General features: G+C 55.8%; 1 protein-coding gene across 2 annotated transcripts in view; it reads left to right on the top strand.

Moving 5' to 3' along the window:
- Positions 1-12,163, top strand: part of LOC112857899 (protein FAM163A) — a 79,828-nt gene extending 67,665 nt beyond the window's left edge. For both annotated transcript variants that reach the window (XM_086693818.1, XM_086693817.1), the window contains exons 2-5: positions 3,659-3,750; positions 7,387-7,408; positions 8,352-8,466; positions 9,038-12,163. In XM_086693818.1, coding sequence (XP_086549944.1) covers positions 8,374-8,466; positions 9,038-9,445 — 501 coding nt within the window. In that variant the 5' untranslated portion in view covers positions 3,659-3,750; positions 7,387-7,408; positions 8,352-8,373 and the 3' untranslated portion in view covers positions 9,446-12,163. The remainder of the gene's footprint in view (positions 1-3,658; positions 3,751-7,386; positions 7,409-8,351; positions 8,467-9,037) is intronic.
- The last annotated feature ends 2,234 nt before the right edge of the window (positions 12,164-14,397 follow it).

The raw sequence follows: 14,397 nt of genomic DNA, 5'->3' as shown, positions 1-14,397 counted from the left end.
TAGAGCCCGGTGCAGGGCTGGATCTCAAGAACCCTGAGATCACGACCTGAGCTGAACTCAAGAATCGGATGCTTAACAAACTGAGCCATCCAGGCACCCCTGCAAGGGTTCTTTGTATCTCCTACAGACGCCTCTTCTCAAATAGCACACACCTCTGTGGGGCTGTCGTTACCTATGTATTGGGCACGGAGGAACCTATCTGGCCATCGTTCTTCCACGCCTTCATCCTGGGGATATGGGCCTGCCAATGGCCACAAGCACAGTCAGGGTAAAAGGAAACCCTTCCTCCGATCCCCTCTGCCAACCTCGCGTGAGGATTGCAGTCTAGGAAGTCTGGTAACAAGGCAAAAAACCTGTTCCTTTTCTCCAGGGCTGCTAACCTGCTGTGTCAATTTCATGAGTTAATAAATGATTGGAGAAGGCTTACTTGCCTCAGAAGAAATTGAGATCAGTGGTGCTTAGGCCCCACTCAATTAACTTGTGCTCCTAGGGGGGCTGAGTGGGGAGCAGGGGCAGCCGGTCGTTAATTACATGTACGGCTGCCAGCTGTGGCCGCGCGTCTCCTGCCAGCATCGCTCAGGCTGCGAGGAGGTGACCCTGCGTCAGTGAGCTGAAGTCACTCAGGGCAGGGGCCCTTCAGACACAGCACAGGCACTTGGCCTTGTGAGGAGTGGGACACTCACTTCCCAACACGTCCTATCAGGTTGGCCGTTAATCCCCCCACCGGCCTCTACCAGAAGAATGGCCTTTAAGATCCCCCACCCTGGCGTCTTTGTTGGCCCCACCCCACCCAGGGTTGCCAGGTACCCTGGTTCTTCCGCACCTCCCTCTTCCTCCTGCCTCCTGGCCCACTTGCCCAAAGGACACAGAATCCGGAGCCAATCTTATGGGCGTCAGATGATGCTACAGACTCTGCAAAGTCACCTGCCTCCTTGCTGCCTGCTGCCTGAAGTCCTCCCAAAGACCTTCGTTCCTACATCATTTCCTAAAAGGGCCAGATGGGAAGACTCAAACCTGTGAAAAAGGCAGGTCCCCGAGCCCCTCCTCTGGAGATGCCTCGGTAGGTCTGGACTCTCCGTCTTTTAACACCCGACTCAGGTGATTGTTACCGTCAAGCTGATTTGAGAGACCCTGCCTCAGGACACCGTAGCTCCTGGTGTAGTTAGTGCAGATCTTCTGGAAGGAGAGACAGCAGCCTAATGGCAGGGCCCTGGCCTGGGGCCAGGAGGCTCCACTCCCAGTGCCTCTCCTGCTCCACCTCTATTTTGCTGTGTGTGGTTAAGCCAGTCACTTGTCCTCTCTGAACTTGGTTTCTTCATCTAGAAAATAGAAAACCGGGCCAGATCCCTTAGAGTCCTTCCATTTCCATGTGTTTTTCTGTCAATAACTAATAGGTTAAACGTGCATATTGCGTGATTTGTGCTCAACGAACAACTTTGGCTTTTTTTTTTTTTTTTTCCCTTTGAGAATCCCTTCATGTTAAAATGTATTCAGTGGAAGAAATCTCCCCCTGCCCCTAGATAAAAACTTGGGCCAGTCCCATTGCTGGTCACCCACTCTTAGGTGATAATCTGTGGTGCCTCTCAGCTGTAGCTACAGACTCAACTTAGAAATTGGAATCATTGAACAATTGACAGTATTATGCTCCTCCTTTCTGCCAGTTTGGATCTGCTTTGGGTTGGAAGCAACTGGGGAGATGGGCCGTGTCCCTCTGCTGTCACACTCCCCCACCTCTTGCCTTCCTCCCGCTGCCCCCAAGAGCTGCTGTTTCACTAGCTGCCAGATTGAAATGGGGAGTTCTTACTGGTTAGAGATCCCGGGAAGCCTCCTGGGCTCTTGCTTTTGTGGATGTTTTTTGTGGGCACTTCTGAGGGTCCCTGCTGGGCCCCTCTCTCCGGCAGCCCCTTTACCCCAGGCAAACACATCTCTCTGTCCCAGGAGGCCCTTGCGACTCCTTGCCCAGCCCCCGGGCGTCAGGATGTCCAGCTCCAGCCTGGTGGACTGGGCTTTTCTCGTGCCTCCAGGTGGCCCTACTGGACAGGACGCAGGACAGCCAACCTCTGCCTGCCCCTCGGCCCCGCCCCTTGGGGGTTAGAGTGAAGATTTCGTGGCTCAGCAACAGCTCTTGTCAAGGAAATCTTCTGCACCAAATCTTCTCCAAATTTTTGGCCCATCTGTATTCTACAAAGTGGGAGAAAGTTTCCTGGATCCTGAAACAGACGTTTTGACATTCCCATGTACACTTCCCTGCTCTCGGCCAGGGAAGAGGGACCTGTCCCAACCTTACTTTAGTCTTCTGATTTCTATCAATTGGCATCTCAATCAGACTTAGATAAGGGGGCGCCTAGGTGGCTCAGTCAGTTGAGCGTCGACCTCGGCTCAGGTCATGATCTCGCAGTTCCTGAGTTCAAGCCCCACATCAGTCTCACTGCTGCCAGTGCAGAGCCCCGTTTGAATCCTCTGTCCTCCCCTCTCTGCCCCTCCCCCACTGCGCTCTCTCAAAACCGAATAGACATTAAAAAAAAAATTTAAGAAGAGTCCCACTCTGACATCCAGCTACCTGTGATTTCCGTATTAGTGAGAGTGAGAGCATCTTTGAGAAAAGAAAGCCGGGGTGCCTGAAACATTCCAGGCAGATTCCAGGCAGTAAGGCCTAGACCTAGAAGGGAGGTGAAGGAGGGGATGGGTTGAGTCTGGAGGTGAACATCTGCCTTTCTCAACTTCTCCCAGAAATCTGCTCCTGACACCAGCTGAACTCAGATGAGCACAGGGCCCGGAGGCATGCTAATGTCTGCCCTTTGACCCCCAGCTTCTGGCTGAGGCAGAGAACCCCGAGGAGGCCAGCCCATCCCCTGTGGAAGGTGATGCTGTGGGTCCACTTAACAGCTGGGTTCCCTCCCAATACAAAGACACCCAGTGGGGCCTTCCCCCTCAGGACAATGAACAGGGCTAAGCCTCCCCAGAGGGCATCCTTCCTCTCCCCACTCCTGTACTCTCGGTCCCAGACTCCCCTGTAAATAATTTAGAGAATTTTCGTTTGAAGGGAGCCCCAGTAATTAGCCTAGACTGGATTCCTAAATGTCCTGGTAGGATCCTGCTTCCCCCTTCTCCATCAGCCCACCAGCGTGAACTTGCTCATCCGACCGTCCAGTTGGTATGTTGTCCTGGGGGAGGTCAGGATATTGGAGTAAGAGGAAGGAGTGTGTGGCTCTGGGCACTGGGAATATGGGCAGGCCCAGGGAAGAGTGGGGAAGGGTATGGGGAAGAGTGTGTGGGGCCGTGGAGAAAAGGACCAGCCGTGCAGGCAACAAGGACACGTTCTCCAGGGCACAGCCCAGAATTCTCCAGGAGCGTGAGCGACTCCCTGCCCCCCATTGAGCCTCACTTCCCAGAATAGGCAGGAGCTCGTGCCCAGTGTCCTGTGTTGGCCAGCGGGGTCCGGACAGCAGCGCTGAGGGCAGCAAACAAAGACGGGATAGGATGTGGCCTTACAGGTCTGTCCTCGGGCTCCTGGGCTAGGAGCCTCAGAGACTGAGGCAGCCATGGAGGTCGAGAGCCAAGGCCCTCTGGGGGGTGTCCATTCAGAATCTTGGGGTCAGTTCGTCCTCTTGGCCTCTCTCTCCAGCTCTCACTGATCTTCCGCTCTCTCCTCTGGCAGGAACTGATGTCCTTGGCCATGACGCACCCCCAACCGTTGTCTGCTCAGGCACAGCCTGTGTGACTGAGCCATTGCTGCCCCAGCTGTTTCACGTGAGTGTGTGGCTCAGGCTAACCCTCTGTCCCCAGGAGAAGGTGTCCGGGCCCTGGGTAGCGAGGGGTGTTCCTGGGGAGGAAGTCCAGAAAGTCCTGGTCACAGAGGGCAGGCCTGGGAGTCTTTAGCGGGCAACAGGTCTGTCCTCTTTGGCCGTCCTTGGTCCCTGACTTGGCCACCACTGAACCCATCTGTTCAGATCCACTAGGCCCCGGGAGGGGACCTCTTTCTCCTGTCCTTTGGAAGTTCCTCAGAAGGCAGCTGGGTATTATGGAGACTTTATGGCACTGGCCCTTGGGTCCTGACTCAGACACTTGACTTTAGGCACATCATTTATTTAATGGTCTGGCTTCCTCTCCTGCATGTGGGGTTTTTGCGTGGTGCTGAGGTGTATTAGTTATCTCTCGCTGTACAATGGGACTACTACAAACTTAGCAGCTGAAACAACACACACTGATTACCTTGCAGTTTCTGTGGGTCAGGGATCCAGGCGTGGCTAGCGGGTTCCTGTCTCTGGGTCTGTCATAAGGCTGCATTCAGGCGTCTTGGGGCTACAGTTTCATCTCAAAGCTCAACTGGGGAAGGACCCGCTTCCACTCTCACTTGTGCGATTTTCCAGTTCCATTTAGGTCATTGGACTGAGGGCCAGAGGCCATCCTCTGTTCCTTGCCACATGGGCCTCCCAGCATGGTGACGTGCTGCGTCCAAACCAGCAAGGGAAGGAGTTGGCTAGCAAGAAGGTAGTCAGAATGCCACATAATCTATTCACAGAAGCGACATCCCGTCATCTTTGCTGTGTTCTCTTGGTTAGAAGTAAGTCACAGAGGGCACCCACCCTCTAGGGAAGGCGACTACCCGAGGCATGGCTGCCAGCGGCCATCTCAGAGCCTGCCTATTGCAGGAGGGGCCGTAAATGGAAGCACACTTGTAGACTGTAGAGTGCTGTCCTTTGCATCGAGTTGCAGAGAGAACCTGAACCCACCGGAAATAATAGGAGCCACTGGTTATGGGAATTTCAATGCCAAATTGTACCATTAGTAGGGGGCCCTCAGGGAGAGTGGCTGGGACCTGGCTCGTTCCCTGCCCGCCCTTTATCTGTGCCTTCGTGGCTTATGATTTTAAGGCCAGATTTAATCAGACACAGACAACATCTGGGCCTTCTTTTTCCCCTCAAATAGCTGTGTTTGCAGGATCTTTTGGAGTTTCCAAGGGACTCTTGCACACATGAATCTCACTTTTTCCTCACAGTCATGCTTGTAAGCTGAGTTTTTTTTTTTTTTTAATCTTTCTTTTACAAGCGAGAAAGGAGGTCAGTTTCGAAGATGGGGTGGCTGCTAAATGGCACAGCTGGACCTCAGATGGGTCTTCAGATGTGCGCCTCTGCCTGCCCTGCCATGCTCCCCGTTTCCAGGTCACTTGTGCCGTACAGCATCAGGGTACTGAGAGAGGGGAGGCCAGGCGTGGAGGTCAGAAGGAGGGGAGGGCACTGTTCTTATATAGCTTCATAATTCGCCGTATCCTAAAACGGGCTCAGCTCATCCCAGGGGACGAGGCCGAGACTTTCAGGTAGAGTGGGTCACTGCTGCCTCCAACTTCAGGTCACTCCACAGGCCTCTGTCTCTTCAACAGCCCTCCCTGGTGAGCAAGCAGGGGAAGCAGGGGAAGTGGACTGATGTTGTAATGAGGGCACATACATTCTCCTAAAGCTGAGGTTCATCTCCTCACCCGCCGCCCGCCCCCAAACCCAGCGAATGCCCAGTGAAGCCCTGAAGCATGGCCCACCGTGCATCTGGGCAAAGTCAACTTGGTCTGGAACAGTGATGCTCAGGTCTGAAAATGGGAAGCGAGCCGAGAGATACAACTTGCTGCCCCCTGGTGGTAGGTCCGAGTCATAACTGCCAGGCCCATGAAGGAAACGCTGCACTGCGAGGTGATTATCAAGTACCCACTTGGCACCCCGCACTGTGTACAATGTTGCAGGCGTAGGAAGCAGTAGGGGACACAGCTCCTGATCCCAAAGGACTTCTAAAGTACTGGAGGAGTTAAGATGTTCCCATGTGAAACTTGACAAGCATTTTACCGGGACAAGATTTGAAAAGCGGCCAATGGGGGAGCCTGGGCGGCTAGCTCGGTTAAGCTTGACTTCTGCTCAGGTCTTGATCTCAAACTTCCTGGGTTCAAGCCCGCGTCAGGCACTGTGATGACAGCTCGGAGCCTGGAGCCTGCTTCCAGATTCTGTGTCTCCCTCTCTCTCTGCCCCTCCCTTGCTCGTGCTTTCTTTCTTTCTCAAAAATAAACATTAAAAAAAAAAAAAAAAAAAGAAAAAGAAAAGTGGCCAATGAATGGAAGGGGAGCCTGGGTGGCTCAGTCGGTTAACCATCTGACTCTTGATTTTGGCTCAGGTCATGATGTCGTGGTTTGTGAGTTAGAGCCCTTCATTGGGCTTTGTGCTGCTGGTGCGGAGCCTGCTTGGGATTCTCTCTCTCCCTCTTTCTCCACCTCTCCCCTGCTTGCTCTCTCTCTCTCTCTCTTTCAGAATAAATAAATAAACTTAAAAAAAAAAAGTGGCCCATGGAAAGGCTTTGCAGTAGGAGTCTAGAGAGAGAACACCACTATGGGGAGGTCAGGGAGGTCTCTCAGAGCCCTGGATGGTGGGTAGGATCTAAACAGGTGGAGAAAGCGGGTTCATGCACTCCTCTACCCAGAGTTCTTCAGGAAACCCCCTCGCCTCGAAGAGAGTTAAATGCCAATTCCCTGCCTGGCTCACAGCCTCTCCCACTTCCTGCCTACCCTGCCTAAGCCTTTGCAGATTCGCTACAGGTCCTGGAACCCCCTGTGGTCGTTCACATGCCTGGGCTGTTCATCCAGCCCTCTGCACTTGTCTACTGGACAAGCTCCCTGTCGGCTTCTAGGACTCAGCTCAAGTGTAACATCTTCCAGGGAACCTTCCCCGAGTAGTTAGCCGCTCCCTCCTCTGTGTCCCCACAGCCCCTGGTCTGTGTGTCTTACACCGTATCATCCAGTATGTGAAGTGTCTTTTCATCACGAGGCTCTAAGCTTCTTAGGAACTGGGCCTTCCTGGTGGACGGAAGATTCACATAGGGGGGCAGTGGGAGGTGGGGAGGGAAGATAAATTGGTGGTGAGCACGCAGGGAACCGGGGCAGGGCAAAGCATGTCAGGGTGCATGACGGTGGGGGGCAGGAGGGACCTGGGTGAGGAGGAAGCGCTCCTTCCGCCGGTGAACACGGCAGGGCCTACACCTTCCTCAGGGGACCGCAGCTTGCGTTCCGGCCCCACTTGCCCTTTGAGTGACGAACATCCCTCCAGGCCCCTCGTGGCAGCCCTGGTGAGAGGCTAGAGGTGGGAGCAGCCCTCTGGAAAGAGGGTGATGACTTAGGCCGTCACAGTTGAGTGTGAGATACCAGAGGGACGTGCGAGTGAAGCGTCCACCTATCAGTAGTGGGAGGCATAGCTGGAGACCGGGCTGGGGACGTGTGGGTTTCTCGGTGGTGGACCACACAGAGGGGAAAGCAAGGTGAGGTAAGGGGGGGCCTTAGGGACCGATCTAACCCTTGGGGCCTTTTTCAGGGGTAACACTTCTTCCAACATCTCTGTCCCTTTTATTGTCTTGCAGGTCACTGTTCCCTTTACTGAACGTAAGTGCTCATGGTCACTCTTCCTTCCTCAAGATGCCGAGTCTCCTCCCACCATCCCGCTCCATTAGCAGGGCCAGCCGTGGTCCCCAAGTGCCCGCGAGGGCGGGAAGTCCCCCTTCAGTGCCTGAAAGGGAGTCTGCCTGAGGCCACACAGCCTCACGTCCAGAGCTCACCCCTGGCCCATTATCCGCATTAGCAGGACCCGTCCTCTGGCCTCGCCGCCAGCTTCCGGGAGCCAGAATGCTGCCCGTTGCCCACTCCCCCTGGGCTTACCTTGCCCTTGTTTTCCATAAGAGTTGGAAAGAGAGGAGAGATGCCCCGAAAGGAGTGTGGGTTTGAGCCAGGGCAGAACCGGGCAGAACTTTTCACATTCGGACCCTGTCCCCTCCACCTGGGTCAAAGGCTCAGGAGTCTGCTGTTTGTATCCTGGAGGGCAGGGATCAAGAGCATGGCGTCAGGGGTGAACCAGGCTGGACAGGATCTCAGCCAAACCAATCAAAGCCTCGGTTCACCGTGTGTGAAACGGGGATAATGGATAACTATCCCAAGAGGTATTTTGAGGATTAACGGAGACAGCCAGGGAAAATTTAGGGCAGTGCCACAGACTAAGCCCTCAGGAGAGGAAGCCGTTGTCTTTATGTCTTGGAGTCATGGGGTGAGTGTGTAGAGAAGGAGAAGAGAACTAGAGAAAGACAGCAAGATCCTTTGAACAGAAGCAGAGAGCAGAATTATGTCCTCAGTGAGCACTCTGCCTCCTCTCTTCCCTCCTGCAGCCGTAGGCCTTCAGGTCCGGCTGGCCCAGGCACAGGAAGTCCCTGGGGCCCCTCCTATTCCAGCTGCCCTCAGGTCCGCCCAGCCTCCAACTGTGTAGAAAGTTCCAGGAGGCCTCCCCGCCCCACGGCCAGTGCGGCCGCCCCTCACCTCTCCGCACCCATCTTTGCAGAGTTTGATGGGGCATCGGGCGGATGACAGCGGGAACAGTTGTGATCACTGGCGGAATCCTAGCTACGGTCATTCTCCTCTGCATCATCGCCGTCCTGTGCTACTGTAGACTCCAGGTCAGTCCCCGGGGGCACCGGGGGGAGAAACGGGGGGCCCACTTGGAGGGTGACAAAGCCCAAAGCCATGGAATGTGGGAGGCATAAGTTAAGGGGGCTGGGAATTGGGGGTGGCCAGAGGGAGCCATGCAGCCCCCACACCCTGTACACTTTGGGGTCCCCAAAGGCAGTGTGCTGGGAAGATGCTGGGTCACTGTGTTATGTGTCCTGCGTGTCTGAGCTTTCAGGAGTGGTGGGAAGGGCATCCTTCTGGGGGGACGGAAAACTGCTCCCAGCTGCCCCGGTCCTGTCCTCGATAGGACATACATGCCCCTCCTCTCTGCCGCCCCGCCTCTCTCAACCACAGCCCGGAGCTAACGTGCTGGGAAGCAGGGGGAAGGAAGAGGGAAAGTACTGGTCTCGCAAGGCTGGGACTGTGTATTGGTGGAACGTGGGCGTCTGGTGTTGCATTTTAGTCTCGACACCCAGAAGCTCTCTGCACAGGGTCCTCCGTGGACAGGGGCGCGGGTGCCTTTGTGTGCTGGAAGGGGAGCATCCAGCCCTCAGGCATCCCTCCCCCCTCTCCCCTCAGTATTACTGCTGCAAGAAGAGCAGGGCCGAGGATGCAGACGAGGAGGAGGAAGAGCACGACCTGCCCACACACCCCAGAGGCCCCACCTGCAATGCCTGTAGCTCCCAAGCCCTGGACGGCCGAGGCAGCCTGGTGCCTCTCAGCAGCGAGCCCTGCGGCCAGCCGTGTGGGGCGGCATCCGGCCACTGCACCACCTGCTCCCCGTACAGCTCCCCCTTCTACATACGGACGGCTGACATGGTACCCAACGGGGGCGGAGGCGAGAGGCTCTCCTTTGCTCCTACATACTACAAGGAAGGGGGACCCCCGACCCTCAAGCTGGCAGTACCCCAGAGTTACCCGGTGACGTGGCCAGGCTCCGGGCGTGAGGCCTTCACCAATCCAAGGGCTATTAGTACAGACGTGTAACCCCGTTCACCCCTGACCCCTCCGCGTACCGATGCTGCTCTCCCAGCAGGAGCCATGGGGGCAGCAGGTGATCCCCTCCAACAGCCCACGAGGACTGTCTCAGTTTCTTTTTTTTGGCTTTTCTTGCCCCACGGTGGAATCCAAGCTATTGAGTGCAGTGAGGACCAGAGCAGGGCCCGGCCCCGGGGCTCAGAGGTGGGGGCTGGCAGGTGGAGCGGGTGGCTTTGCAGGCTTCCGTGCTGGGACGGTCCTCTGCCGGCTCTGGCCCTGTCATAACCGCTCTCGCTCCCCTCGCTCCCCCAGCTTTGGTGGACGGCGGGAGGAGGCGCACCAGGAAAGCTAAGCAAAGGCCCCAGAGGCCTCCAGACTCCTTGGGGGATGGACGAGAAAGGGGCCCAGGGCCAGGGGAGACGTGAGAATCTGAGGAGGGAGAAGGAGGTGCTCCGGGGACCTCCCCAGGACCCGCGAGCTACAAGGAATCCAAGAAGTAGTTCGCGGTCTAGTTTCGTATTTGGTCATCACGAGGGCCGCAGCCTCTGCATCTGCTCCAATAATGGGCATTGATTCCAGAACACACAACAGCTGTACCGGCCCCCTTCCTCGTGGGACACGTTGAGTGGACTTTCAAGGTCACAGCATAAGGTTGTTTGTGGGGGATGCACCGAAAGGGTCATGTCTAGCCTTGTCTCCCCGGAGATCCCCGTTCTCGGCCTTGGGAACCAGCTGCCCCTGCCGGAGAACCTTGTTCAAAGTTTTGCTGCTGAGTTTGAGCAGCTTAGCGAAGGAGAACTACTTGCTGATGGTCTCTGGGGCCCCGGCCCACCTCCCTGAGCGCAGCGTGCGGGAGCAGTGTTGTGAGGGTGTGTGTGTGTGTGTGTGTGTGTGTGTGTGTGTTCTCCACCAGTTGGTGGAGAACACACACACACACACCAGGGGCTTTGCCACCTTTGGGAACTGCAGAGGGAAGGGTCTCTGATGTTCCAGCTAGAAAGGAAGAACTGACCCACAGACAGCAGGAGTGAAAGGTGATTAAGGTGGCCGGTCCCCACGGCAACCAGCTGGCTGGTGTCGGGAGAGCCTGCAGAGTCTCCCAGGGGACATTCCCTGGTAGCTGGATTCCATGGATTCCGGGCTTGCTTCCCTCCCACCGCTGCTCCCCCCAACCCCACGCCAGTCTCCAGCGCGGGGGGGGGGGGGGGGGGGTGCTGTTAATTGTCCAAGCCCCGCCCTCAGTCCCCACTTAGAACTAGGCTGTGGCCTTATGCCATTTGAAGGAAAGCACCTGATGGGTTTTCTGGTTTCCTCTACAGTAAGGGGTGGCTGCTCCCCCCTTCTAAGGGCATACCTACCCCCCTCCCCACCACTGTGGCATCACAGAATGCTGCAGAGGGTGGGGCAGGGGAAGAGCTGGCCCCTTTGCTGGAATCCCAATTTTGCATTTGAGAAAGGGCCAGGTGCTGCTGGGAGAGAGCGGGGCAGGGAGAGAATTCACCACACTTCTTGCTCCACTCTGTCTGGAGACACTTGTCACCTTGCATCTCCTCTGTAATTAGTGCACACTGGCTGAAGAATCAGAGGACCTGGGGGTCTGGCACACACACTCTGGTCACTCATTAGCTCTAGGGCCAGTCATTTGTCGTCTCCGAGACCCCATTTTCTCCAGGAAAATGAGACCTGCCCAGATAGACCTAAGAGCCCACTAGTACTCCAAACAGCCAGGACTTCCTGAAGAGACCTGCCCGCTATGCTGCTTTCCTTGCCCTCACCCTGGCAGGGGCTGGATGTACTTACCGACGGCCTGATCCAGTGTGCAAGGATGTGTGTTGAGGGCTGAAGGACCACGGTGAAACACAGGTTTAGCAGGCAAAATGATTTTCACGGTCAGGGAAAAGCAACCATGTCTGATCCTACTGAGTGATTTCAAACAGTAGCATTTCCTAACATCGGGAGGCAGCTCTGGGTGGGGGTGATGAGCTCTCTCTCCCAGACCAGAGGGACCAGCCTAGGGCAGCAACTTTAACCTGCTCCATCCCCTGAGCAGTCCTCATTGGGCCCAGGTACACCCCCTTGACATGAGCTTCTGGGTCTAGCAGCCATTGTGGCTTCCCGATGACGAGCCCCAGTGCCTCCCCGCCTGGGAATTTCACAGCCAATCAGCCACAGCAAGGGCTGTCCCTCCTTTGTACCTCCTGCCTTTGGAGAAATCAAGACAGCCCAGTCAACTATCACCTGCTTCTTGCATCGATCTATTGGGGTCCCTCAGTGAAAAGCATCGTAGACAGTCCCCTCTCCTCCTATAGCTTTCTTAGCCTAAATCTTATCAATCTACACACCAAAATCTGGGTTTTGGGCACTGGAGGGATGATGGGCCATGGCCCTTCCCCACACAGCCCCACAGTGCACAGGACACAGTCTCCAGATTGCCTGTCTGTCTCCCTGTAGCTGTGACGGTCTAACCTATGGAAGAGGAAGCCCACCCATTCAATTGTGCTGCACTTTTTAGCTATGGAGTCTGTGCTATGGGACACTCTTTGGACACCTTTCAAATTGTTCCCTAACAGGAAGAAAAGGAGAGGCTGGGAGCACCCTGTCCTCTCCGCCATCTTGTCTCCACCGCCATTTCACTGCTCCTGCTGCACATTTCCTGTCCTGCATCTTTGATAACTTGGAGTCACAACCAAGTGAATGTCAAAATAAATGAGGAATTTGAAATAGAAATCCCACAGAATGCTCTGTTATTCACCTGAGGAGGGGGCAGCTGGGCACGGATTTAAGAGTGAACGCTCCTTTTTATTTCCCAGAATGTGCATTTTCTTTTTTTTTTTTTTTAATTTTTTTTTTAACTTTTTAAAATTTATTTTTGAGACAGAGAGAGACAGAGCATGAACAGGGGAGGGTCAGAGAGAGGGAGACACAGAATCTGAAACAGGCTCCAGGCTCTGAGCGGTCAGCACAGGGCCCGACGCGGGGCTCGAACTCACGGACCGTGAGATCAGGACTTGAGCCGAAGTCGGCCGCTTAACCGACTGAGCCACCCAGGCGCCCCCAGAATGTCCATTTTCAACACCAAGATGTACCAGCTGCTTCTCCCTTCCTGCTTCTGCACTAAGAGGTCTCCTCTGCCATGTTGCCTGCTGTCCCCCTGCCCGCCCTGCTACCTCAGTCAGAACTCGCACCCAGGGAGGATGTGTTGTTTGTTGGGAGAGGGGATGTGAAGATAGTAGCTGCTGCCGCCCCTGAGGCGGAAGTGGCCCAGCCCGCTTACAGGGAGCCTCACAGGGAGCAACCCAGGCTTCCACCCTGCTCCCTGCCCCCCCCACCCCCTCACTGTCCAGGCCCCTGGTGTCCCCACCTGTAGTTCTGGGTTAAATCACCAACCCTCCAAAGCCCGAGGAGACCTGAACACACTGCCAGCCCTTGCACGTTGGGAAGAGACAGAAGAGGAGAGAGTTTGGGGATCAGAACCTGGCAGACGCTGCAAAACCAGGAGAGGAATGGAGTGTGGACCAGAGAACCTGGATATAGCTTTGTGCGTGAAAGGGAGCGTCCGGGGAGGGTGAGGATGAGGATGGATCTGTGTGCGGGACTCTGCGTGTGTCTGAGAGAGAGAGGGAGACACCCCCTCCCCTTCTCGGGGCCAGTGTGACTACAGCTGGGTGGGCAGTGGGCAGCCTGGCCTGCAGAGCTCAGACACTCTGCCCCTGCAGGCCTCTGGTAGTGCCGTGGGCACAGCTTCAACCTCAGCCCTGGTGGCCATTGGCCACAGCACGGCCACCAGTCGTCCTCTGGGAACAGAAACCTGAAGCTCTTCTGTCTCGTCACCACACCCACCCCAACCTCAAGCCATCTCCTCCCCTGCAAAGTGGCTCAGGCCCACTATCCCTGCCTCTCAGATGGCTCCTCTGGGAGGTTGGGCTGCCCCATATCTTTGTGCAGCCCCAGGCGACATGAGGGTCACAGCCCTGGCCCAGTTCTTCTCCCTGGTGGCACCTGAGTGCCCTCAGCCTCAGCCCCAGGCCTCGGGTCTTACTACACCTTCTATGTCCAGATGGGCAGGGACGGGAGGACAGGAGCAGTGGTCAAGATCACAGGTCCATCAACTCAGTACCCATGAGCTTCTGTGACCGTCACAGCCCTTGGCACCCTAGACACTGTCAGCCCCCTAAGCTGCATCATGCCAGTCCGGATCCCTGAGGTTTCTCCAGAGAGAAGCTTCTTCCACTGTCAAAGCTTCTCATCCCATTTTCTATACTCAAGTTTACAAGTACTGCTCAGAGATCACTGATCATTTCCGGGAAAAGAGGACCAAACCATAAGTATCTGAGGCCAGGAGCTCCTGACAGCACAAAAGCAAGAAAAAGCATAAGGAGCCCAACCCCAGCCCACCCCCACCCCCCTGCCCAGCCCTATTTGTTCAGAATGGAAATGGCCCCTAGTCCTTGAACCTCAGGCACTGACCTAGGCATGTCCCAGACAACAGTGACAAAGCCAGCCAGCACCTCTTCCTCCCTCGTCAGCCTGGTCCAGGCTGCTCCTCTCTCCTCCCTGTTTGGCCACCTTCTCCACCCGAGACCCCCGGCCCCAGTGGCCATCCGCCTTCCACTGCCTAACGTCTCCTTCTGTGGAGAACCCAGTAGCACACAAGCTCTTAAAAAATGCCCCTGCACCTCAGGCTTCTGAGAGTCCCCATAGCGTGTCTCAGGGTGCCCAGCACACAGCACCCTCCCGACCATCCCCCAGCCACAGCTGTGTGTGCTAGGCAAGCAGCCATCAGGAAGGAAGGGCTCCTTTCTCCCTGTGACCTAACATCCCAGCAGATGCAGTAATGGAGTAATGGCGGTCAGAGGGTGGAGTTTTGTGTCAGACTCTGCTTGGAACCCTGGCTTTACCACTTGCCGTGTGACTTTTCAGGCAGCTTTTTGCTTCTCTCTGATTCTGTTTCCTCCTGTATA

Source organism: Puma concolor, chromosome E4 (genome assembly GCF_028749965.1).
Source record: "Puma concolor isolate L17-30 chromosome E4, mPumCon1.1.hap2, whole genome shotgun sequence".
NCBI lineage: Eukaryota > Metazoa > Chordata > Mammalia > Carnivora > Felidae > Puma > Puma concolor.
This window is presented reverse-complemented; position numbering and strand designations above follow the sequence as displayed.